The following is a 24086-nucleotide window of genomic DNA, read 5'->3' as shown; positions in this document are numbered from 1 at the left end:
TTGGAAAATTGTTTTTGAGTACAGGTATACGTTACTAAAGTATAATCCATCTGGATGTAAAAGTAAGCCTATCACTAAGTTTGTTTTTCCACAGTTAGATGGTCCGCAAATAATGCAACGGATAGTATTGGGTAAAAGTATCCCATGTCGGTGAGTTACTTTGTTTGAATCAACATTAATTTTACTGAGCTCTAGTGAATTTGGTTGTTTAATGAATTTCATGTTTATTAAATGACAATGTGTTACCACTTACATAGTCATTGATGAAGTGCGGCAAAAAATTAAAAACTCAACTTTTTATGTTATCTACAAATAATAATCATAAGAAATACCATCTAATATGAATATCGAATACGAATTATTGGGAAGGCTATCCCACTCGAGAGAGCACCAACAACGCGCGAAGCGCGGCTGTTGGTGCGATCGCAGAGTGGGATAGACTTCCCAATAATTCACTACTATCGAATTTATCTATAAATCATTTATATCGTCATATTTTGCAACAATAGTATCTAAACAAATCTTTGGTATGACATTTTATTGCTTTTGCTCTTAGCCTTTACCTTACTGTGTACAGAGGAAATGTATGCCTACACACGCACACACTTATCTGTTATCTTGACAAACGATAGCGATGACGACTACGGCGATGTAGTACCTAGGTCAGTTATTGTCATCCCTTACTATCCCGTGATCAGACAAATATTGCTATCCTTGTCTCCTTTCTAACCGGCATGCATCACACGCATAGAACGCGTGAGCAACCGCGTCACCGGTAACATCTTGACAAGCGATAGCAAACCGGTATTTATTACGTCCCTTACTATCCCAGGATCACACAAATATTGCTATCATTGTTTATGTGACCGCCGCCGCGCGCCGCCGCCGGTGAAGTTGGGATTAGTTTTTTGCATGTTTTGATTGTTAATTTGTTTACAGTTTAGTGCAAACCATGGCCACGATCGGTGTTATTGTTTGTTTGTTAAAATATTGTGAGTGCTCTAAAAGCAAATGAATATTCAAGATCTTATATTCTAAAAGATATTAGTGGATGCAGATAAGAGTGTTTAGTGAGTGCTATGTTTGAATATTGCAAGTAAGTAATAAAGTAACCTTTTGAATACTCAACATCAAAGCAAGCCATCCCCAGGCTACTACAATATAATTTTGTTATGCTCATCTGATTTATTTACATGATTTTTTATTGAAGTAACGTTGCCAAAAACTTTTTTAATATCTATGCTTAATATGTATGGGGATTGTTATTCAATTAGCAATTTTACACTATGAGCGAGTATATTGTGCATACATGCAATCAAGGCATTCATGTAGGGTAACGTAACGTACCTTGGGACGCTTGTACCTCGGGACATTGATTGTATTTTAAAAACCGGCTAAATAAACACATTTAAATTCTACCCTAGGCATAGTATTTTACTCGCTTGGCAAAACTAGTGAGTCTCGTGATCATACCAGCATCGAGTGTGTGGTGAAGACAATATGAAGTTTTTTGGAGTCAAAAGTAGCTTTTGTATAGTTTTTTGTGTTGCTTTATCTCATTGAGGCATGCTCAAAATAAAGACATGGATGTCACGTATAACTTTTCAGTTATTTAATTTTATGACATGGCAATTATCTGAAAGATTCCTATTAATTAAAAATAAAGATATTTAAATTTTGGTTAAATATTGCTTTTTTGTACCTTGGGACACGATTAAATTTGTACCTTGGGACACTGTTTTCTATGGCTTTGTACTATGGAAAATGCAAACATCTAAATAACGCCTTATATCTCTGTTCTTATTAGTCCCAGAGTGAAACTAGACAGAAAAGAGATGCAGTAAATCAATAAGAACAGAGATATGAGGCGTTATTTAGAAGTTTGCATTTTCCATAGTACAAAGCTATAGGAAACAGTGTCCCAAGGTACAAACGTGTAACGTACCTTGGGTCAAAACAAGCATTTTTACTTTTATCTTAATTTAATAAAATCTGGCCACACTAAAGCTTTAGCACAAATACTAGTGATAATAGATTATATATCCTACCGAATAAAGAAAATTTCACATTAATATCTTAGTTGTGCGCTGCGATAGCTTCATTCAAAGTTGGGGTAGTCGAAAATGTCCCTAGGTACGTTACGTTACCCTACATCTTAGTAGATACGAAATATGTGGGTATCATCGATTACCTACTTATGGTAGACCTAGTTAAATGTGGATATTTACCCCTCAATAGCAAAAAAAAGGCGTTATTATTTGTATTTCTGAATGAAACTAGGCAAATAAATATATGTTTAAAAAATATTTTGTGTGTAATAACCTACCTATAAACCTACCCATTATTATTTCAGGTGAAAACACAGCCCATCGATGTAATGCGCTAAAAAACTGCAATGGCTCCGAATACATGATTACCAGATAACAAATCCTGGGTAAGAATTTATGACTATTTTCATATGATATGGTGCTTATACTAGGCCTGAACAGTGTTGTGGTGCTGTGGTGGAGGCTGTTGATAAAGTTATAACAGCCAATTTACTAATCAAAACTCATTTGTACCTATCAGTTACAATCGACAAAAACGTGTTTCTGAACTCAATGTCAATACCTATGTAAGTAATTCACACCCTGTGAAATTTCATACAAGTTCCAAACGCACCGTCCGACCAAACCGGTTTTGGACAAAAGCCAAATCGTTTTCTCAGCTATCTCTTTCGCCCAAAAACAATAGAGGTCAGTTATCGGACATAAATATTGAAAAAAGCGAATACATTAATGAACAGTATTTCTACTCCTTTATCGTACAAAAGTTTGCAGTTTCAAGTTATTGTTGCAATAAGTTACTGATAAGAAATTTTACTCCACTGTTTGCTGCCATGTGGTCTCCAAATGACAAAGTCCTTAGCGGGATTTAGCACAAATAATTACCAAACAAATAGTCTAGGTGAAATAACGTTGTTACTATCTACCTACTCGTATCATATAAAGATGTATATATATTAAAAAAACAAATATTTTTATTAATAAGACGTTAATTTGCCTTATTTTTTTTCAGCGCAGCTTACGTGTGTGTTTCTATAACGTCGCAAGCTACAGTGGCTGTTCATATTTTTGCAAGATCTACACCTACAGGATTCAGTTATCTGGGCATTATAGATACCCTATTATCACCTAAGAAGTTATTTAGGTATATTTATTAAAACCATTAAATAGAGGTGAGTGATTGAGTAAGTTAGTATATATATGTTTTATGATTTTTACTAGAAAGAAAATAATGAATAAAGAAAATAATTGGCTAGAAAATAATTATGTTTTAAATAGTGAAATAAATATTCATATTTTTCATTTTCATACCATGTTTCTTTTTTAATTGAACTACGTCAATATTATATTATTACTTAGAAATAAACCAACTGTGATTATTTTAAATTAAACTAAATATGTTTATAAAAGTGAAATAATACTGAGATAATTGTATGAAACCGACCTAAAAATTGTTTAATGAATAATTTTAGTATAAATAAAAGTACTTTCGGCCTGTGATTGTAATTAAATGAGTTATATTTCAAACACCGTATTTTATTCTTATTGCTTGAGTGCTACCCTGTACTGCTTCACACTCACACATAAACAAGGATAGCACTATTTGTGTGATCTTGGGATAGAAAGGGACGTAATAAATACCGGTTTGCTATCGCTTGTCAAGATGTTACCGGTGACGCGGTCGCTCACGCGTTCTATGCGTGTGATGCATGCCGGTTAGAAAGGAGACAAGGATAGCAATATTTGTCTGATCACGGGATAGTAAGGGATGACAATAACTGACCTAGGTACTACATCGCCGTAGTCGTCATCGCTATCGTTTGTCAAGATAACAGATAAATGTGTGCGTGTATAGGCATACGTTTCCTCTGTACACAGTAAGGTAAAGGCTAAGAGCAAAAGCAATAAAATGTCATACCAAAGATTTGTTTAGATACTATTGTTGCAAAATATGACGATATAAATGATTTATAGATAAATTCGATATGAGTACTTCAATGCTACGGTGCTATTATTTTTATGTACTGGCTCGCTATGGCATTCTCGTCCACATTGATTTGTATGAAGAATTTGAGATCATTATTTAACAGCTTTTATCAAGCTTAAAATTATAATAAATAGAAGCGACTATTTCACGACTATTTTTTGAGACATAATTCAAACCGATAGTTAAAGTAGTTCCAAAGATATTCGATATTTTCAAAACCTCCAGCTATAATCCTCCACCAGGGCTGCAGCAAAGTACCTTTATATCTCTGCTATCTTTTGACGACTATTTCTGAAATTTGGCATGTCATTACGACTATTTCACGACTATTTTTTGAGACCTTAACCAAGTCGATAGGCCTTACCGTTCGTTCAGAAGAGACTGGAGGATTATAGCTGGAGACCTCCAGCTATAATCCTCCATAAAGTATAGCTCTAACTCCGAAAGTATGATACGACTATTTTTTTGGAAAACACGACTATTTATGACTATTTCACGACTAATTTTTGGCATCATCAAAAATAGTTTCTATTGAGTTTCAATTTTGGAGGATTATAGCTCGAGGGACGTGAATAATTAGAGAAAAGCAACTCTAAGTCTTTTATCTCTTTATCTAAGTTAGAGTCAATCGACGTTCTTGCGAGCTCGCCTATCACGTACCGCCACACAAGTTCAATAGGATTTAATTCCGGGTGGTATGGGGGTAGGCGAAGCACGATATGACCATTTTCTTTAAAAATTTCATCAATTTTGTAATTTTTCTCTGTGTTTTGCTCATTAATTACTTTCATTAAATCACATAAATTTTGATTGCTTTCCTAGTTACAAGAACTGACAACTGACGCACTGTCATATGGACTCTTCGTCTTTGTTGTTTACTTTTTCGTATCTGACTGCGCAGTACCAACCTTTAGCCGCGTAGCATGACTGATCCGGTACGCTGTTCTACAAGAAGCCCCTATATTGAGACATTATACGATTTGTTGTTTTTAACGTTATTTTGTTGACGAATTATAGATACCTAATAATAATATAACGATAATATTAAAAAGGCCTCAACACTCATCCTAAGACTAATGGTCTCAGGATCAATGATCTCATGTGGGTCGCACTCAAATTATGACAGACTATATAAGACATGTGGCCGCATCGGCTGCGCGGCCGAGACTGCCGTAACAATGACATGCAGTGCACGCGTTGCCCTTCCCCGCTACCCTCCCGCTACCCGCTGTCGTCACGGGTACCTCGTCCCCTCCGCGTCTTTCACCCCGCAAGGAGGGTCGCCAAGCAACTTGCCAATCTATAGCATCCCTATATGGAACACCTATTTTCAGAAGCTGCATAGCTCATCATAATCAAAATTGAAGTTTGTCACTATACAGGTAGATTCATCTAACATAAAATATTGGAATAAAACAAAAAATAAATTTTATTTGTAACTTTAATCATCATATCTATAGATCAAAAACTATCATCAAGTTTTTTGGTGTTTTGGTCCTGAATATGTTTTCTAGTATGCCTTGTAACTTCTCGCTTCCTAAAATAGCTGAAACTCCAGTTTCACGAAGGCTCGGCTTGGGCAATTTATTAGTTGGTTTTGGTTCAGCGCACGTATCATAGCACTGAAAATAGAATCAAATAACTATTCTACAAAAGAAAACTGTATGCATCGAAAATATTATTTTTAAATCAACAGTAAAAAGGTAAAACTAAAATTGTAAAAAAAAGGTTTACCATTTGACCAACCACGACCACGACACGGGTTTCAATTTTTCTCAAAAAAAATACGGCCATGAAATTTCGCTCGTTGGCTTTACGAAAAACAAGTTACGTACGGAGCGCATTGCATTAAACCTAGAGATGACATGGCATCTCTCATGGCATAGTACGTGCCAGAAAAATAAAACTAAAATGGTTTTTTCTTACGTCTTCCTCAGTGTCGAAACGGTTTCCGTTGCCGCCACAGCCCGAGTACATGGCCACCTTGCACGAGGCTGTGTCCGGGTCATAGTACCATCGCGGCGATAGTACCAAACCATTGAAATGGCAATCTCCGTAGTCAAAGGACAGCTGGCAATATTCAGGCGTACCTGAAAACGTTTATACTTACCAATATTATTGTCTGTCATATTTCATTAGTAGGGAAATAAACGACTTTCATTAAATTCATAATTAAATACTTTAATAATAAAATTAATTAACTATATACTTACTACCAACTCGATCAGGATATTCAGGATAAAGATAAGTCATTAACGCATGTGCGGTAAATAACATACTAAAAGCATACTAATAAGTACTATTCAATCTGTAGCATTCTGTAAAACTTACTTGTTCTTGCTAAAGATTTATTTAAACATTTATTTTTGCATTGCTCTTCAGTTAAAAATCGGTTGCCATTTCCGCCACATCCGCCATAGATGAATGTCGAGCAACTTCCAGTTGTTGAATCAAAGTAGTAACGAGGCGTGCGGGCCTTGCACATACCGGTCTCAGGTGGCAAAATACAGGCTGGGTCTATGTCTGTAATACCTAAAATACCAAGAAAATAATTTATTCCAAAATACCTAATAAATAGACGTATTTACAGTAAAAATATTAAGGACTAAAATATACTTTGCGAAGAGTATATTTTATGATGGATGAACTGGCTATTTTGTACACGACTGTCGAAGGAGGAGGGTAATGTTTTTCGATTGTATGTATGTATGTGTGTCTGTTTCTTTGTGGCCTCCTGTAGCCTAAACGGCTTGATAGATTTTAATATATGAGGTATCGTTAGAAGCGTATTAATTGCGCGATGGATATAGACTATGGGACGTCACATTAAAATGTATATAGCGCCCTCTAGAGGACATAAAGTGATGATCAAAAAAATAATATTTTTCCAAATGACGTGTACAATTGAGTTAATTGTTTTTTGAAACATAAATTGTTTACCTATTTTCAACGTGCAGTCGGGTTTTTTGTTGTTTTTTTTTATTTAGCAGTTAAATTTCATTTTTATTTGTCGTCTATTGATTTATATTCTATTGGACATGGTGTATTTAAATGGGTTCATTATCACAACCCATCACGTCCTCACTCTGTGGCACAAGTCTCCTTCCAATAAAGGAAGGGTTTTAGTTAAAATTAATTACCTGCATACTTACTACCAACTCGATCAGGATATTCAGGATAAACATAAGCCATTGGCGCATGCGCGGTTAAATAACTTACTAAAAGCATAATACTATTCAATCTGTAGCGTTCTGTAATACGTACTTGCTCTTGCTGGGAAACATTTATTTTTGCATTGTAGTTCAGTTAAAAATCGGTTTCCATTTCCATGACAACCGCCATAGATGAATTTTGACGAGCAACTTAAAGTTTTTGGATCAAAGTAGTACCGAGGCATGCGGGCCTTGCACATACCGCGCTCAGGTGGCAAAAGACAGGCTGGGTCTATGTCTGTAATACCTAAAATACCAAGAAAATTCATTTATTCCAAATTAATAAAATTAATTACAGTAAAAATATTAAGGACTAAAATACTTTACGAAATAAAATTTTATGATGGATGAATAGTCTATTTTTTTCGCACTAGCCCAGCGTGGTGGACTAGGCCCAAAACAGATCCTTCATTGGAAGGAGACCGGTGCCCCAGCAGTGGGGACGTGATGGGCCGTGATGAAAAGTCTATTTTATTGAGTTAATATAGGATATTGCACCTGATATATTCAAATAAATTCATTATCACAACCCATCACGTCCCCACTGTGGGGTACGAGTCTCCTTCCAATAAAGGAAGGGTTTTAGTTAAAATTAATTATCTGCATACTTACTACCAACTCGATCAGGATATTCAGGATAAAGATAAGCCATTGACGTATGCTCGGTTAAATAACCAAACAGAAAAATTACTTGCAAAAATAGCATTGTTTTATTTAAAACATGTAAGTATCCTTAACAAACAGTAAAATAACAGAATCTGTTCACTTGTAATAATAGTAATAAAGTCCGATTTGTTGGGAAAACAATTAATATTTATAGGTATAGATACTTTGTTACTATGGGTTTTATTAGCATGAAAATGATTGCTTTTTTTCAATAAAAATTCATAATTTTTTTAAGAATGTGGAGATTATAGAGTGATCTCCTATTATAGGTATAAAAGGTAGGTAGGTATATAACCATAAACATAACTTTCGGTCTCATCATAAACCGTCAGTACCCGATTTCGCGTTGTCCTGCGTTTGATTATCAGATAATATATATACACAAAATTACGTATTGTTTTTACTTCACTATGTAATTCAGATGAATAATCTATTTTTTTTCGCACTAGCCCAGCGTGGTGGACTAGGCCCAAAACCCGTGCCCCAGCAGTGGGGACGTGATGGGCAGTGATGAATAGTCTATTTTTAACCGACTTCGAAAAAAGGAGGAGGTTCTCAATTCGTCTGTATGTTTTTTTTTATGTATGTTCAGTGTTTACTCCGCCATTTATGGACCGATTTTCAAAATTCTTTTTTTGATGTAGGTATTGGGTTGAGTTCAGGGGTGATCCCATTTTTTTTCAGAATTTTATTCCACCCTCAAGGGGATGTAAAGGGGTAAAAACAGGGTATTTCCATTTTGGGCACCTATTAACCGATTCTAATGAAATTTAAAACTTAAATATAGTTCTTATAACAAAGAAAATATGATGGTGACCTTGAGCTGATCTGATGATGGAAACGGAAGTCAGTCAAGGGAACTCCTCAACGGTATATAGCAACTACCTCGTGTTTAGGCTTGAATGATTCGTATTGACTAGTTTGACTTGTTGGTATCATTTGCATCTTACTTTTGATTGACAATTATCGCAAATGAACTAAAAACAATAAAATAAAACAATAATAAAAAATAAATAAAAAACCATTTCAAAAATCACTAAAAAGTAAGAAATAATTTAAGTTTTACACCAATTCTATATGACAGTACAAATATACCTAAGGAGAAACTGTTCTTTTTTGAAGTTGGTGCCATATTTCCTCAGATACTTTGTCACTGCACCAACATCAAAAAAGAACAGTTCCTGCTTAGAAAGGTATATTTGTACTGCCATATAGAATTTGTGTTAAACCTTAAATTATTTCTTGCTTGTTAGTGTTTTTTGAAGTCGGTTTTTTTATTTTTTTTATTATTATTTTATATTGATTTAGGTATATATTGGACCTGATATATTCAAATCCCATCAAAAACATAAATGTAAAATAAGAGCCAAGTTCAATATCATGATAAATGCCTTGGGGGCCGTCCATTAATCACGTGAGGTCGTTTTTCTCATTTTTTGACCCCCCCTGGTGATATTTGGTGAGGTTTGGGTCTAACCCCCCCATGGATCACGTGTATTTTTTTGGAAGTCTATGTAAAGGCTATTTTTGACTAGAAAAAGTATAAAGAAAATTGCAACGACTCAGGGCGGTCTTTCAGTATTAATTTCATTATTCACTTCGAGGATCTCTGGAGATGTTCACTGTTCGAGCACTGTTACTATTAAACTGAACTTAATGTACGCCGGACACCTCGCTTTATATAGGCCGGCGAGCGATCTTCCCGAAAGTCACACTATTTATTATTATTATCACTAAGTAGGTATAAGCAATCTATACTTATCTACTAACTAAAAGTACCTAACTTAGCATCTAGAAAGTTCGCGGACGTTGTGGAACATTGCTTAACTACCTATTGTTCTAGAAGCTTCCAGACAATTGTAGATGTATTGAATCCATACTAATCCTTCTAGAACATTATCGAAACTTCAGGAAAGTGATGGAATGTTCCAGAACCTTCTCGAATGATCTACTCGATCTAGAGATTGCCGCAAACATTACTCCCGCCACAGCTCTTGTAGCTGAACTATCCGCGTTCGCGACATCTTCGTCGATGGGCAGCTCCTCGATCATACCCATTGTAGATTGCCGCAGGATTCGTGACTCCGTCTCGTCGATGTTGCAGTTCTGGCAGAAATTTCTTTATACAACGCGTCCAGAAATTGTCTGTTAGTCTTTTATCTATGAGATCAAGTCGTCTTACTGCTGAGTCACACTTGCTGTTGGACACTACTTTCCACAGCAGTTCGGTCTCTCCCGCCGGTAAACCCTTTGGTTTGTCCTCCAGAAACGGCAGCGCATGCCGATCTAATCTTCTATCTGACGGACTATCTAATGCTTGGGAGAGATGAACTGTTTTTATTACACTCACACTCATCTTACGATTCTCTAGACTACGATTTTCAGTCGTGTCTGTGGATGGCGTGAGTGCTACGACGACTTCAGCTGAGGGCGGCGATGTTGTACCCTCACTCTCGACCCTGACTGGTTCAGCAGTTGTAGACGCGATGAAGTTGCAAGTAGGTCCGTCTTCAAATTCCGTGATGTTGACTTCTTCCTGTTCTGTTGCTGTCGCACTGTCCACAGGAGCATCTTTATAAATCTGCAGTGGTTGACTCCGATTTTTTCCGCAGGTTCAGGCGGGAGAAGGCAGGGCAAGTCTTCCATCACAGGTTGGCTGACGACGACATTTCCCGTAGGTTCAGGTTGGGCTCGGCACGTGGCGGCGTCTTGCGATTCGCGTGCGAGTGTATTTCTCCAAACCCACTCGGACTTCCGTACTTGTTTAATCTCTTCTTCTAGTGCGGCGACCTTCGCTTCAGCCAATTCAACTTTTAATTCAGCTTCCTCAGCTTTAGCTTTAGCTGAAGCTATGGCCACCAGAGCGTTACCTTTAGCTGCAGCTATGGCCGCCAGAGCGTTAGCTTCAGCCATCTTCTTTTGTCGCTCAAGAAGTTCCAAGCGGGCCTGCGATTCTATGCGCCGCGCACGAGAATCAATGTAGCGCTATGAACTTGGTGGATGTGAAGTTCCGTTCTTCGACGATATAGACTCGTAGACACTTCCTTCTAATGCAGTGGTGACAACGGTGGTGGGTGCAACGGCAGTTGTGACACCGGCGACTATAGGGCAGGGTGGCAACAATGGAGGGGACAGCGTCTCCGTCGTCGGCTCTGACGGCGGTTGTGGACCTGATGTGCCTCCTGTGGTTGCACCCGATGCCGATGCGTACTCCGTTGCATCTGCAGACTTCACCATGGAGACGGCAGATGACTCTTACGAAATCCTTTTTACTGCGTACGACTTCTGAGACCTCGTTACAGGCATCTTCTTTCCTTCCAATCCGGATGCACGATGGACCATAAATGTAAGGTCACTTCACGAACTAATACGAATGCCGGCTCGACTATAACTATCCGGCTCAAAAGCACCATAAATATTAGCCCCTTCGACACGACTCACAACTATTACGAATTCCGGATGGTATGAACTTAGAAGAAAACACCAGTATTACTATCACTATTCACTTCGAGGATCTTTGGAGATGTTCACTATTCGAGCTTGATGTTTACTGTTTGAGTCTTACTATTCAACTGAACTTAATGTGCGCCAGACACCTCGCTTTATATAGGCCGGCGAGCGATCTTCCCGAAAGTTCCAGAGATACCCGAGGTCACTCTATTTATTATTATTATTACTAAGTAGGTATGAACAATATGTACTTAAAGGTTGTCTGGTAGAGATTGCTATAAGCAATAAGGCCGCCTCTTTGTACTGTTTTATTTTTTAAGTTTTGTTTTTATTTGTAATTTTTGTTCTTGGTGCAAATAAAGTGTATTGTATTGTACTTATATACTAACTATAAGTACCTACCTAACTTAGCATCTAGAAAATTCGCGGACGTTGTGGAACATTTCCTAACTATTGTTCTAGAAGCTTCCAGACTATTGTAGATCTATTGAATCCATACTAATCTTTCTAGAACATTATCGAAACTTCAGGAAAGTGATCGAATGTTCCAGAACGTTCACGAATGATCTATTCGATCTAGCGATTGTCGCGAACAGATATGCTCGGAGGAAGGAAGTATATCCAGTAAGTGCTTGTAGGGGTCTTGACCGGCATCTGCGATTGCTCTGAGAGCTTTGGTATACCTCTCCATCCTGAGCACCTCATGCCATGTTGCCCCCTTGTTGCTACGTCACTGTTTTGTGCTAGCGACTGTTTTGTGGGGCCCATTTAATGGGTGTCCGAGTCACCTTCTGCCTTTTTATCCGTGTGTGAAACACTAAACGACTATGACACCTGCCTGACCTGCCCTGGCCTGGCCATGGCCCATGGTCCCGAGTTGGATAAAAAACAACATAATAATACCTAATTATTATTTATTTATTTCAAAGCCGAAAACATAAGCAAATTAACAATCTTACAAAGGTTATAAAATAGGCTGTACAGAATAAAATGAAAAAAATATTCTAGGCGTTACTTTTATCATCATAAAAATTAAAAACTATCCTCATTTTTTTTGGTGTTGGTCCTGAATATGTTTTCTATGTATGTCTATAAATATGTGTATGCCTTGTAACTTGTCGCTTCCTAAAACATCTGAAACTCCTTTAGTTGGTTTTTCAAGGCACGTTTCATAGCACTGAAAATAGAATTAATAACTATTCCACAAAAGAAAATTGTGTGCATCGAAAATATAATTTTCTAAATAAAAAACAACGGTAAAAAGGTAAGGGTGCGTATTGCGACGTATAAAAACGAAATGTATAATTTCACATTAATAACGTTCACAACATATAATGAACGTTACGTATAACAACAAAATCTATATTTTCATTAGGTATAAGATTCAATTGGTATAACGTACATTTCATATAATATCAAAATAACTAATACTCACGAGGACTAATATCAATTCGTATAACATACATTACGTATATCAATTAAAATATATACTATCATTTTGTATAAAGTTCTTCTCATAACACATAATCTGTGTTTAATTACCCAACACCGTCAAACCCCCTAGCACAAAAACCTAAAGATAGGTGCGACGACGAGCAAAGCGAGGAGGAGCGTGTTAGGCACATGTTCGTCGAAATCAAAGCGGAGCGTCTCCCAACATAGCTCCAATAATAATATATTTTTGTTCATTATACATAATGATATTATATCCGTTGAATAATATACAGGGTGTCCCAAAAGTCAACGTCATCCCTTAAAGGGCTGATAGGTCAGCTCATGAGAGGCCAGAATATCACAATATGACCTAGTAAAAACTCGATAATTTTCGAGATATTGACACTTTTATAAATCGAAACCTTGGATCAGTTTTTTGCGTGCCGCCGGTACAAAAATCCATATTGTTAGAATTTGTTTGGTGTTGCATCACCCTGTATAGCCCTGCTATTGATCGCAGTCAAAAAAATATCGAGTAATGCTGTATGTTTAAAAAAAACACGGTTTTCAAAGTCATAAAAGGTAATCGTATTTTTTTATAAACAACTTTGACTCTACATACTGTAAATAAAATATACCACGCAAACCTGGCACCTTATTTGAAAAGATTGCTCATTTAATGCAGTTTCCAAAATGGTATGAAACGTTGCTATTGTTTCAATTAACAAAAAAAAGTTATTGCTATTTTACTACAAAACGACCTCGATGTAAAATTGTTTGAAGGAAATTTATCTGACTGAATTTATTAAGGGTAAGTCATGTTGGAATGGAACTATCAGCCCTTTAAGGGATAACGTTGACTTTTGGGACACCCTGTATATTATAAACGTTATATATTATGAACGTTATACATTTTAATCGATATGTCAATTGAAATTATACTTTTTGAACGTTATTCTTGACGAAATTATGTATTTAGTAATTATACCTTCCGTTTGTTATACACAGTGAACGTTATAATTAATAAATTTATATAATATGGGCGTATACCTTGTCAATGTTATACTATTCGTTTTTATACCTCGTATTACTTACCCAAAAGGTAAAACTAAAATTGTAAAAAAAGGTTTTTACCATTTGACCAACCACGACACGGGTTTTAATTTTTCTCAAAAAAATTACGTCCTTGAAATGTCACGTTGGCTTTACAATAAACAAGTTACTCACGGACCGCTACTGCTACCCACGATAGTCTCATTGCATTAAACGTAGAGATGATATGGCATCTCTCATGGCATAGCACGTGCCAGAAAATAAAACTACAATGTTTTTTCTTACGTCTTCCTCAGTGTCGAAACGGTTTCTGTTGCCACCACAGCCCGAGTACATGGCCCTCTCGCATGTGAATGTGTACGAGTCATAGTACCATTGCCGCCGTTCACGCCGCCGTTCACCGGATCGGCAATTTCTGTGTTCAAAGGGCAGCTGGCAATATTTAGGACCTGAAATCGTTTATAGGAACTTGCAAATATTATTGTCGGTCATATTTCATTAGTGGGGAAATTAACGACTTTCATTAAATTCATAATTAAGTGAAAAGTTACTTAAACTTACTTTTTCTTGCTAAAGGTTTATATAAACATTTATATTTGCATTCGTTTTCAGTAATAAATCGGTTTGCATTTCCGCCACATGCTCCATAGTAGAATATCGCGCAACTCCAAGTTGTTGGTCTAAAGTAGTAACGAGGATGTCTCGCACTGCATCTACCGTAATCAATATCGTAAAGACAGGTTACGTCTATGTCTGAAAAACCTAAAACACCAAGAAAATTCATTTATCCCAAAATAATAAATGGATGTATTTACTATAAAAATATGAAATACTTAAATACTTTACGTATAGTATATTTTATGATGGATGAATAGTCTATTTTATTAAATAATTAAATAATAGATAAATATCTATTATTTAATCATCTCACACACAGCCATCCAACCCCAAGCTAGGCAGAAACTGTGTTATGGGTGTCGGACAGCTGATATATCTACACAAATACATAGATTTATAGGAATAGAACATGGTATAGTCAAATGGGTTCATTATAACAACCCATCACGCCCCCACTCTGGGGCATGAGTCTCCTTCCAATAAAGGAAGGGTTTTAGTTAAATGGGTTAAAATTAATTATTTGTTTACTTACTACCAACTAGATCGGGATATTCAGGATAAAGATAAGTCAGTAATGCATGTGCGGTAAATAACAGACTAAAAACATAACAATACTATTCAATCTGTAGCGTTCTGTAAAACTTACTTGTTTTTTCTAAAGTTACTTCTTTTTTTTTACCCGACTGCCGAAGGAGGAGGGTAATGTTTTTCTTTAAACATATATTATTGCATTGGTATTCAGTTTTAAATCGGTTGCCATTTCCGCCACATCCGCCATAGTTGAATGTCGAGCAACTTCCAGTTGTTGGATCAAAGTAGTACCGAGGCAGGCTGGCATTGCACATACCGCGCTCAGGTGGCAAAAGACAGGCTGGGTCTATGTCTGTAATACCTAAAATACCAAGACAATTCATTTAAGTATTCTAAAATAATAAATAGACGTATTTACTACATAAATATTAAAGACTAAAATATACTTTCAAATAGTATATTTTATTATGGATGAGTAGTCTATTTTATTGATTTATAGGAATAGAACATGGTATAATTAAATTACATTGTTATTGGGTTCATCATCACAACACAACCCATCACGGCCCCATTGCTGAAACACGGGTCTCGGGTCATAAAGGGAGTGTTTTAACAGGTTTTTAGGTAAATGAGTTTAAATTAATACCACTTTACCAATTTACTTTTATTACCTTTACCAATACGTAAACTCCCCAAATTGTGAGTTGTGTGGTACTGAGGAAGATTTACAACATAATAATATGTTGATGGAATGTGTCCGGAATGCAGACAAGAGACAAACCTTAGTCAGTAAGTTAAATTTAAATAGGTAGGTTCCTTTCAAAGTATTCGGGCTGAACCACAGTCGGATGCAGCCAGGATCCTTTTCTTCTTTAGGCCAAGTTAATAATTTATTTTTGTATGTAGATTAAGTTCAGGGTACGATGGGACTGTCATCGTCACCCTGTGACTAAAGTCCCAAAATAAAAACAGATTTAAAAAAAAACCTTTACCAATACGATCAGGATTTTCATCAACCATTGACGCATGCGCGGTTAAACAACCGAACAGAAAAAATACTTGAAAAAAATATCGCATTGTTTTATCAATGGAACATGTAAGTAATCGTAACAACTGAATCTATTCACTTGAAATTGTAATAAAGCCGGGTTGGTTGGGAAATTAATTAATATTTTATAGGTGTAGATACCATGTTACAATGGGGTTTTCAGTATGAACATGATTGCTTTTTTAATTAAAAACTTCATATTTTATTATGAATTTTTGATATTTATTTTATTTTATTTTATAAAATATTGTCGGGTCTCTAACAGCTATTCATTACACAGTAAAGTATTACAATTATAGAATCAATAAGGCATTTAAAAGAGACGACGGATGGAATACAGAACAAGAAGAAAAAAAAAGTGATAAGCGCTCTTAGTAAAACACACTATTTACGAGAAACATAGTACATACTACTATAATATAGTCACCTACTATATAGTAAAGTAATCTACTGGTTTACAAAATACAATAAATAAAACTTTGTTATGGTTTATCGCTTGCACCAAAAAATTGTCTGCTAATCGCCTGCCTCACCTTTGGAATGCTTGTGAAGAATAGATCCAGCAGCCTTACTCCCAGCGATGAGTGGCTGAATCGATTTCAACAAAATCGCTAATATCGTACTCCCACCGCACATTTTTGCGGCTCATTGTGTTATGACGTCACGCAAACCGTTCAGTGAAAATTATAGCGTTACTAAGCTAGAAATTCGCACCACGAGCTCATCATGAGCTCATCACACAGAGTAGATTATATGTCAAAGTTGCGACTCAACGCCTCTTTGAAAAAAGTTCCTATTCTTGCAACGCAAAGCCATTACAATGGCTAATTTTTCCTATTTTTGTAAGAAAAAGAGCCTGTAATTACACCTACAAAGTGATGTGAAAGTAGTTACTGAGGATACGTGAGGATTGCAAACCAGTCTCCCTGGATATTTTAAAGCATATTTAAAGGAGTTGACGGACAATTTGATTGAAGACTTTAGCTTCATGAAACTAGCTGATTTGAGCGTAACAAATAAGGTGAGTATCCACGAACATAATAGAGGTACATGTAAAAGTTTCTTCAACTAAAGGCGATGATCCATTCGCGAGCAAAACCTCCAATAACCTCTAAGTCCGCGGTCTAAAAACCTCCAACGATGTTACAAAAAGCACGCCACGACTTTGCCAATGATGAAAGTAGACTGTTTGGTTCGCTAATGGATCACCAACGAGATTCGACAAGCCAACAATCTATACCGTCGCCTCGCCAATGGATGACCGCCTTAACTCTCATGTTCTTAAGGCATGAAGAAGAAGCCTTAAAGAAAATATCCTTCAAAACAAAGACAAACCTTCTTTTACCATTGTTGTAGTCCTATGGCACCCCAGAGGTGTCATAAAATCTGCCACCTATCTTTGTTTAAACCACCTATGTTTGGTCTCGCTCCAGCTAAGTCCAGTGGCTAACAATATATACCTACTAATAATAATAAGATAAACCTTCCTATACTATCATAATGTCTGTAACCTAAACCCCATGATACCTACTAACCAGAATTTTTGGTATTTGTAGGTTTTTACTGCGTTGCAACTGGCTCCAGACTGGAATTTATAACCAAGACTAAATATTCAAGTGCCTATGTGAAGTACTTAACAACAAGTTGTATTAAGATCTTATGAAGTTAATACCTACATAAGAAACTAAATTGGCATATCATTCTGCTACTGAGTAAGTCACTTAAGCTGATTTCAATTTATTTGTAGCAAAAAATATATGAAATACTACCCTAGCACAAACACTTTAATTTTATGATGCACTGACAGTATGAAAAACAATTTACTTGGCTTGCTTATCTAGATTCTATATCTATAAAATATTATTTGATTCATCTGTTTTCTAAGTACCTTAGGATTAAACTGTAGAGCTGCGGTGGGTATCTTTTGTAGTTAAAAAAATATACCTATGCTGGCTCAATCTCCACCTACTACAGAAACAAGACTATCTATTCTTGGACCAACAGAACGCCTATCTCAGCTATTGGAACACCCAGGCTTGATGCTCCATTTTACTCGAGAGCTAGGCTGGCTGAGCTAAAATTAAGGAGATATGTACAAAGGTTCCACTCAAGAGAGCCACGTACAGGAGCTTCGCCACCTCTCAGAATAGAATAGAATAGAAAATCTACTAAATAAAGTTGTATCAATACCTTGATAGTACAGTCAGCAATAGATATTTATGCCACCACAGCAACAAAGATTTAATCCTCATGGGTGGAATAATAATATTTTATCAATACTTACTAACTTAAGTATTACTTACCTTAATATTAGTTATCCTTATTTTTCATGTTACATAAATATTACCTATCAATTGTCATAATATCTAAGAGCTTGCGTTGGGGTGGCATACATATCTCTTTGGCTGACTGTACAATATATTATTATTATATCCTAACCTATAGAATTACTATTAATCTATATTTCTATCTTATTTCAGATAATCAGAGAGCAGTTTTTTAGCTAATAGAAGAGAAGCTTATGCTTGATATTTCAGAACACTGATAATAATTGTGATGTGATTTAATATATGATACTTAATAAACACAAAATACAGCAAAAACCATGTTTCATTTCATTATGGGCTTTTTACACCTGAAATAAAGATATATTATTATTATTATTTACCTGTTGATGTTGCACTTGACTAAGAGGTCATTCATGATACTATTGCTTTATAAAGGCTTGATAGGAAGTATTCCTTCTTAGGAGTCCGGCAATGATAACATTGCAACATGGAAGAAATTGTATAAGTAACATTGTAAGTTGTACTTTTAATATATGGATACCTACCATATCCTCCTCATTCGTTAGCAGACTTGAGGCCCTGTATACTAACTTTTACCTGTTGCAATGTAATACCCTTGTAATCACCTACTGAGTAGAGTGGCAAGACAGTACTCTTGGCTGATTTTAAACCATTCCGTGGATCACAATAACAGAGTGCTCAGCGGAGGACACTGTCTCGGGCCGCTCTACTTGGTGGTGTAATCAGGGTGTTAGCATTATCTGCTTTATGAAGATTAGGTAGATACATTTTTTATGTTTAAAGCAGGGTTTACTTACATGATAACATTGTGTTTTTAACATAAGCAGACACTTGGTCCATGCATAATGTTACAACTCTTATTACTAGTTATTACTGCTTTTTCTTAGAACTGCTTTAAACATAAAGAATAAAAAATAAAACAGCCGCATTCAACTTTTAATATGATTAATACATTACGAGTAATCGTTTATAGAGTTTACAATGCATGAGTCTAATAAGTACACACCTAAACTATGATCACTTACGACTTACGAACTTTTGGATTTCGATATGATTATGGAATTGTATTAAGTATGTGGTTGAAAGCACGATCTTAGAGTATGGGTTTGCACTTATTATTCAGAAATATTATCACGGTACAAGATATTTTCAGTATTTCACTGTAATTGTAGGTTATGTTGAGTATTTTTTCAATAAATTTCCGCCTTGAGTTAAAACTTTCACAAGATATTTCCTTGGCTATACGGTGACACGCAACGTCTTCTTCTTCTTTCTGTAAACAATGATTGATAGTTTAATATCTATAACTTTGTAACAAATTATCGTAATATTTTATCGGTCTATTTTATAAATCGAGTCGATCTGAGTCTGCAACTTAACCACTCCATCAGAATACTATACTTACGTCATATTATTATGTATTTAGTGCACAAATATCTATTTAAATAAGGAAATTCCATTTGTAATTTTGTTTTATCGTTGTTATTGTATGTTGTATGAATGAAGTGGAGGGAGTGCAGTGTTGCCGCAACGGAGTTCTCAAAACGCACATATCCAGCGCTGAAAACGTACATTTAGGGTTAAAACCGTACATGAGCTGTTTTTTTACTAAAATCACTCAATTTAGCTTTTCCAGCTCTTTCGCACCTGCTCGTCAGCAGAAGTACTATATTTTAATAGATTTTAGTCGTGAGAAACGTACCCATATTAAGGAGGACTTCATTGCGGCGGCCAGAGGGAAGAAAAACATACTAGCCTCTGACATCGGATTTGCTGACTCAGATCAACGCATATTTGTCAATGATCACCTATCGTCAGGTAACAAAAAACTTTTAAACGAAGTTAAGTTACTGGCGAAGGAAAAAAATTGGCAATACGTATGGGTAAAACATGCCAAAATCCATGTCCGCAAAAACGAAATGTCTCCCGTTTTGATCATAAAATCATTGAGTGATTTAAACAAATACAAATAGTCAGTTACCATATATATATAATCTCACTATTTCTATTCAAAGTTAACATTTGTAATTGTTCCAAATTGTTTGCAACCTCTGTCTGCCTATCGCTTGACCATTTTTTTGTGCCGCTTCTTATCTTTTGTGCTCGCCTCGAAACCCTTTTGTTCGTGATCGCTACCTGCTACCGCTCGCCCATTACTTGTTTTTTAACAAATCATGCCATTAGTATATTAGCTTCTATTGCATTGCGTATTACATGTTATATTAGCTTACTTGCCGTACTTGATATTTTGTGGTGTACTAATGCTGTTTTGCCGAACTGTGATTATAATAATTTTACCGACTTTAGTTGTGAATTACATCGATCTTTTTATGCGTTTTTAGATGTTCTGCGTTATCATTTAAGAATATCACTAGGAACTTTACTGTGCATCTATTATAATATTGTTGTAATAATCTATCCCCATGAATAATTTATGTGTTTATTATCAAAACGCCCGCGGGCTTCGTACTAAAACTAATACTTTTAAACACAATGTTAGACTTAATAATTACGACATTATAACTATTACTGAATCCTGGCTGTTGGAAGGTATATCAGATAGTGAACTTTTCGATGAAAGGTATTGTGTATGGCGCCGTGATCGCGACTATGCAGCTACTGGGCAGACCAGGGGCGGGGGGGTTATGATCGCAGCTAAGAGTGAGCTCCACGCATCTCGGCGGGTGGAATATCAGTCCTCAGCCGAAGATATATGGGTGACGATTCGCTCCCCCGACGCACGGCCGCGCGGTGGGTCACCTAATATCCAACTCTGTCTGCTGTACTTATGCTCTGACAAAAAAGACTTATCTTTCTCAGCGCAGTTACATAACTATATTACGAAATTATCAGATGTTATTAGTGATAACGAAACGGATATTTTTTTGGTTGTAGGCGACTTCAACATGAGTTCTATAACGTGGTCCCCTTCGCATGATGGTTTTATACCGAGTAATTTATGTGCTGATTATATGGTAGATTTCATAGATGCTATTAATTCTTGCAACCTACAGCAGTACTGTGATGTCCGTAACGCGCATGGCCGTATTTTGGATCTAGTCTTGTGCACTCGCGCGGTGTCGGTGCAGGCCTGTTTGGACCCGCTGGTCCCCGAGGATCCCCACCATAAGGCTCTAAATATCAATGCATCATTCGGAAACTTTAAACCGTTAGCTAGTGTTCCGCATAAACGGTATTCGTACAACCGGGGGGATTATTCGGAAATAAAGAAAATTATGAATAAAACAGACTGGAACATGCTGTTGAGCGCACCTGATTTAAATAACGCGGTTGAAGTATTCTATAAATTTATTTTTGATTTAAGAGACATCTACATTCCTACCCATAGTCAGTCTAGGTTAAAGTACCCTCCATGGTACAACAGCTCTCTCATAAAGATGGTTAGAGAAAAGTACAAATATTTGAAAAAGTTTAAAAACTATAATAATTTATCAGATGTATCATCGTTTCGCCTTCTGAGAGACCGAGTTAATAAAACCGAGCGACATTGTTTCTCAGCCTATATTTCTAACATTGAAAATTCTATCAAAACTAACCCTAAGGCATTTTGGTCGTACTTAAAAAGTAAAAATAATAATAGTATTTTTCCCTCTTGCATGTCTCTTGCTGGAGTAACTTCTGATACTGGCCAGGGTATTAGTGAACTTTTTTCATCTTACTTTCAGTCAACGTTTTTGGACCACTGTAATTCTAGCAATGCTAAACAGGTTTTTTTGAATAATATAGCCCCTTCTAACTCAATTTGTGACATTGGCTCAGTTGAAATAATTGCATCTGAGGTTGAGAGACTACTGCGCTCATTAGACGTGACCAAATCAGCAGGTCCTGATACTATACCAGCCGTTTTCTTAGTAAACTGTGCATCAGAGTTAAGTGTACCGGTCGCATTACTTTTTCAACGCTGTATCAATGAAGGTATTATGCCGTCCCGCTGGAAAGTCGCCTTTATTTCACCAATACATAAAAAAGGCTCCAAAGACTGCGTCGAGCACTACAGGCCTATATCCAAACTGTGTCTACTGTCTAAGATCCTGGAGCGCATTATCTACACGCAGCTCTACAGCGCTCTGAAGCATACCTTTAGTCCAGCCCAACACGGTTTTCTAAAACAAAGATCCACGGTCTCCAACCTTTTAATTTTTAGTGACTTTGTTACAAGTAAGCTGGATAACGGTGATCAAGTCGACGCAATATACACGGATTACAGCAAAGCCTTTGACCGAATAGACCATTGTTTACTCCTGAACAAGCTTCATCTTGCTGGCATTAGAGGTAATTTATTCAGATGGTTTACATCCTATGTTAGCAATAGGTCTCAGGCGGTAGTACTGAATGGTTACACTTCTGCTTGGAGAAACATCCCTTCTGGAGTACCACAGGGTTCTCTGTTAGGTCCATTGCTATTTATTGTTTTTATCGGCGACATTGACTCCTGTTTTAAAAATTCCTCCCACTTACTTTTTGCAGACGACATGAAAGTGTTTACGGTCGTCAACAATGCTGCTGATGCCTTACGTCTCCAAGAGGATATCTGTAGACTTGACCACTATTGTGCGAGTAACAAGTTAGACCTAAATGTCGCCAAGTGCTACTGTGTTACCTTTTCTAGAAAGAGACATTTGTTTGAATCTTCTTACACAATCAAGGGGCAAAACCTAGCAAGGGCGCTCTCATCGCGTGATCTAGGTGTCACCTATGATAGCAAATTGCTATTTGACCAACATATTGACAACATTATTAGTAAAGCGTCCAAATCTCTTGGCTTTATCATGCGAACCTCTAAGCCTTTCAAATCAATTAAGACTGTAAAACTACTGTACTGTGCGTATGTTCGCAGTCATCTTGAATATGCCAGTCAGATTTGGAACCCTCAATACGAGGTTTATATTAATAGGCTTGAGAAGATTCAGAGGAAGTTCACACGCTACATCGGATTTAAATTTAAGATTCCCTACACCGACTATGAACACCGCTGTGAACGCCTCCATCTCCTTCCCCTCAAACTGCGTAGGACAGTAGCCGACGTTATTTTCTTTTTTAAAATAATTAGAGGTCACATAGATTGTCCGGAGCTGCTTCAGATGGTAAACTTCAATGTCCCAACTAGACCATCCAGGAAATTCAAAACCCTGCACATACCCGCTTGCAGCACTTACTTTCGGCAAAACTTCTTTTCTATACGAACAAGTAATGCAATTAACAGTCTCTGCAACTCAAGCGAGGTCGATATATTTGGCAGTAGTTTAGAAACGGTTAAAGAAACTTATATACGCAATTTCGTATCGTCTTTGGCGTAGCGGCAGTAGAAGTGAATTACCTTTAAGCAGTGTCATGTTTCTTTGTATAATTGTTTTATGTTTAAGTTTTATGTATGAGTTTAGGTAAGTATACATTTAGACTTGTTCTTAATGTAGGAAGGTACAACCTATTATATAAATTCTTGATTAATTAAGTTATTGAGTTAAAATTTAGATACCTAGTTATATAATCATATTTTAGTGTAATAATTAAGTATAGCAAATTACTCTGTTAAGTAATTGTTAGCATAATTAAGTATGAGTGTAGGTACAATCATGTGTTCTTTATTATTGTATTAAGTTTTGTATCAGTGAAAACTGATAATTGGCTTTTAGCTATACGTTTAAATTGCTATCCAATTATTAATAGCTGTAAGTTTTCCGTAAATGTAAAATAAAATAAAATAAAATAAAA

The 24086-nt window shown here is 36.3% G+C and overlaps 1 protein-coding gene and 3 long non-coding RNA genes across 4 annotated transcripts; 2 read left to right on the top strand and 2 right to left on the bottom strand.

The window, feature by feature from the left end:
* Positions 1–827: 827 nt before the first annotated feature.
* LOC125488608 lies at positions 828–3364 on the top strand. The gene is made up of 3 exons (XR_007266341.1): positions 828–1096; positions 2354–2434; positions 3058–3364. It is a non-coding gene; the product is annotated as an uncharacterized LOC125488608 (long non-coding RNA).
* A 2097-nt stretch (positions 3365–5461) lies between these two features.
* On the bottom strand, positions 5462–8314 carry LOC105383074 (carboxypeptidase inhibitor SmCI). Its single transcript, XM_011553087.3, has 5 exons — positions 7857–8314; positions 7297–7491; positions 6364–6564; positions 5959–6122; positions 5462–5654 (listed from the first exon to the last, which is right to left on the bottom strand). The coding sequence occupies exons 1-5, from the start codon at positions 7948–7950 to the stop codon at positions 5487–5489; spliced, it is 822 nt and encodes a 273-aa protein (XP_011551389.3). The 5' UTR covers positions 7951–8314; the 3' UTR covers positions 5462–5486.
* An 8289-nt stretch (positions 8315–16603) lies between these two features.
* LOC125488683 lies at positions 16604–18647 on the top strand. The gene is made up of 3 exons (XR_007266397.1): positions 16604–17065; positions 17601–17756; positions 18525–18647. It is a non-coding gene; the product is annotated as an uncharacterized LOC125488683 (long non-coding RNA).
* Positions 18648–19281: 634 nt separating this feature from the next.
* Positions 19282–20050, bottom strand: LOC125488686. The gene is made up of 2 exons (XR_007266399.1): positions 19759–20050; positions 19282–19626 (listed from the first exon to the last, which is right to left on the bottom strand). It is a non-coding gene; the product is annotated as an uncharacterized LOC125488686 (long non-coding RNA).
* Positions 20051–24086: the final 4036 nt, after the last annotated feature.

This window comes from Plutella xylostella, chromosome 6, assembly GCF_932276165.1.
Source record: "Plutella xylostella chromosome 6, ilPluXylo3.1, whole genome shotgun sequence".
Taxonomy (NCBI): domain Eukaryota; kingdom Metazoa; phylum Arthropoda; class Insecta; order Lepidoptera; family Plutellidae; genus Plutella; species Plutella xylostella.
Note: the sequence above shows the minus strand (reverse complement) of the source record. Positions and strands in the feature narration are given on the sequence as shown.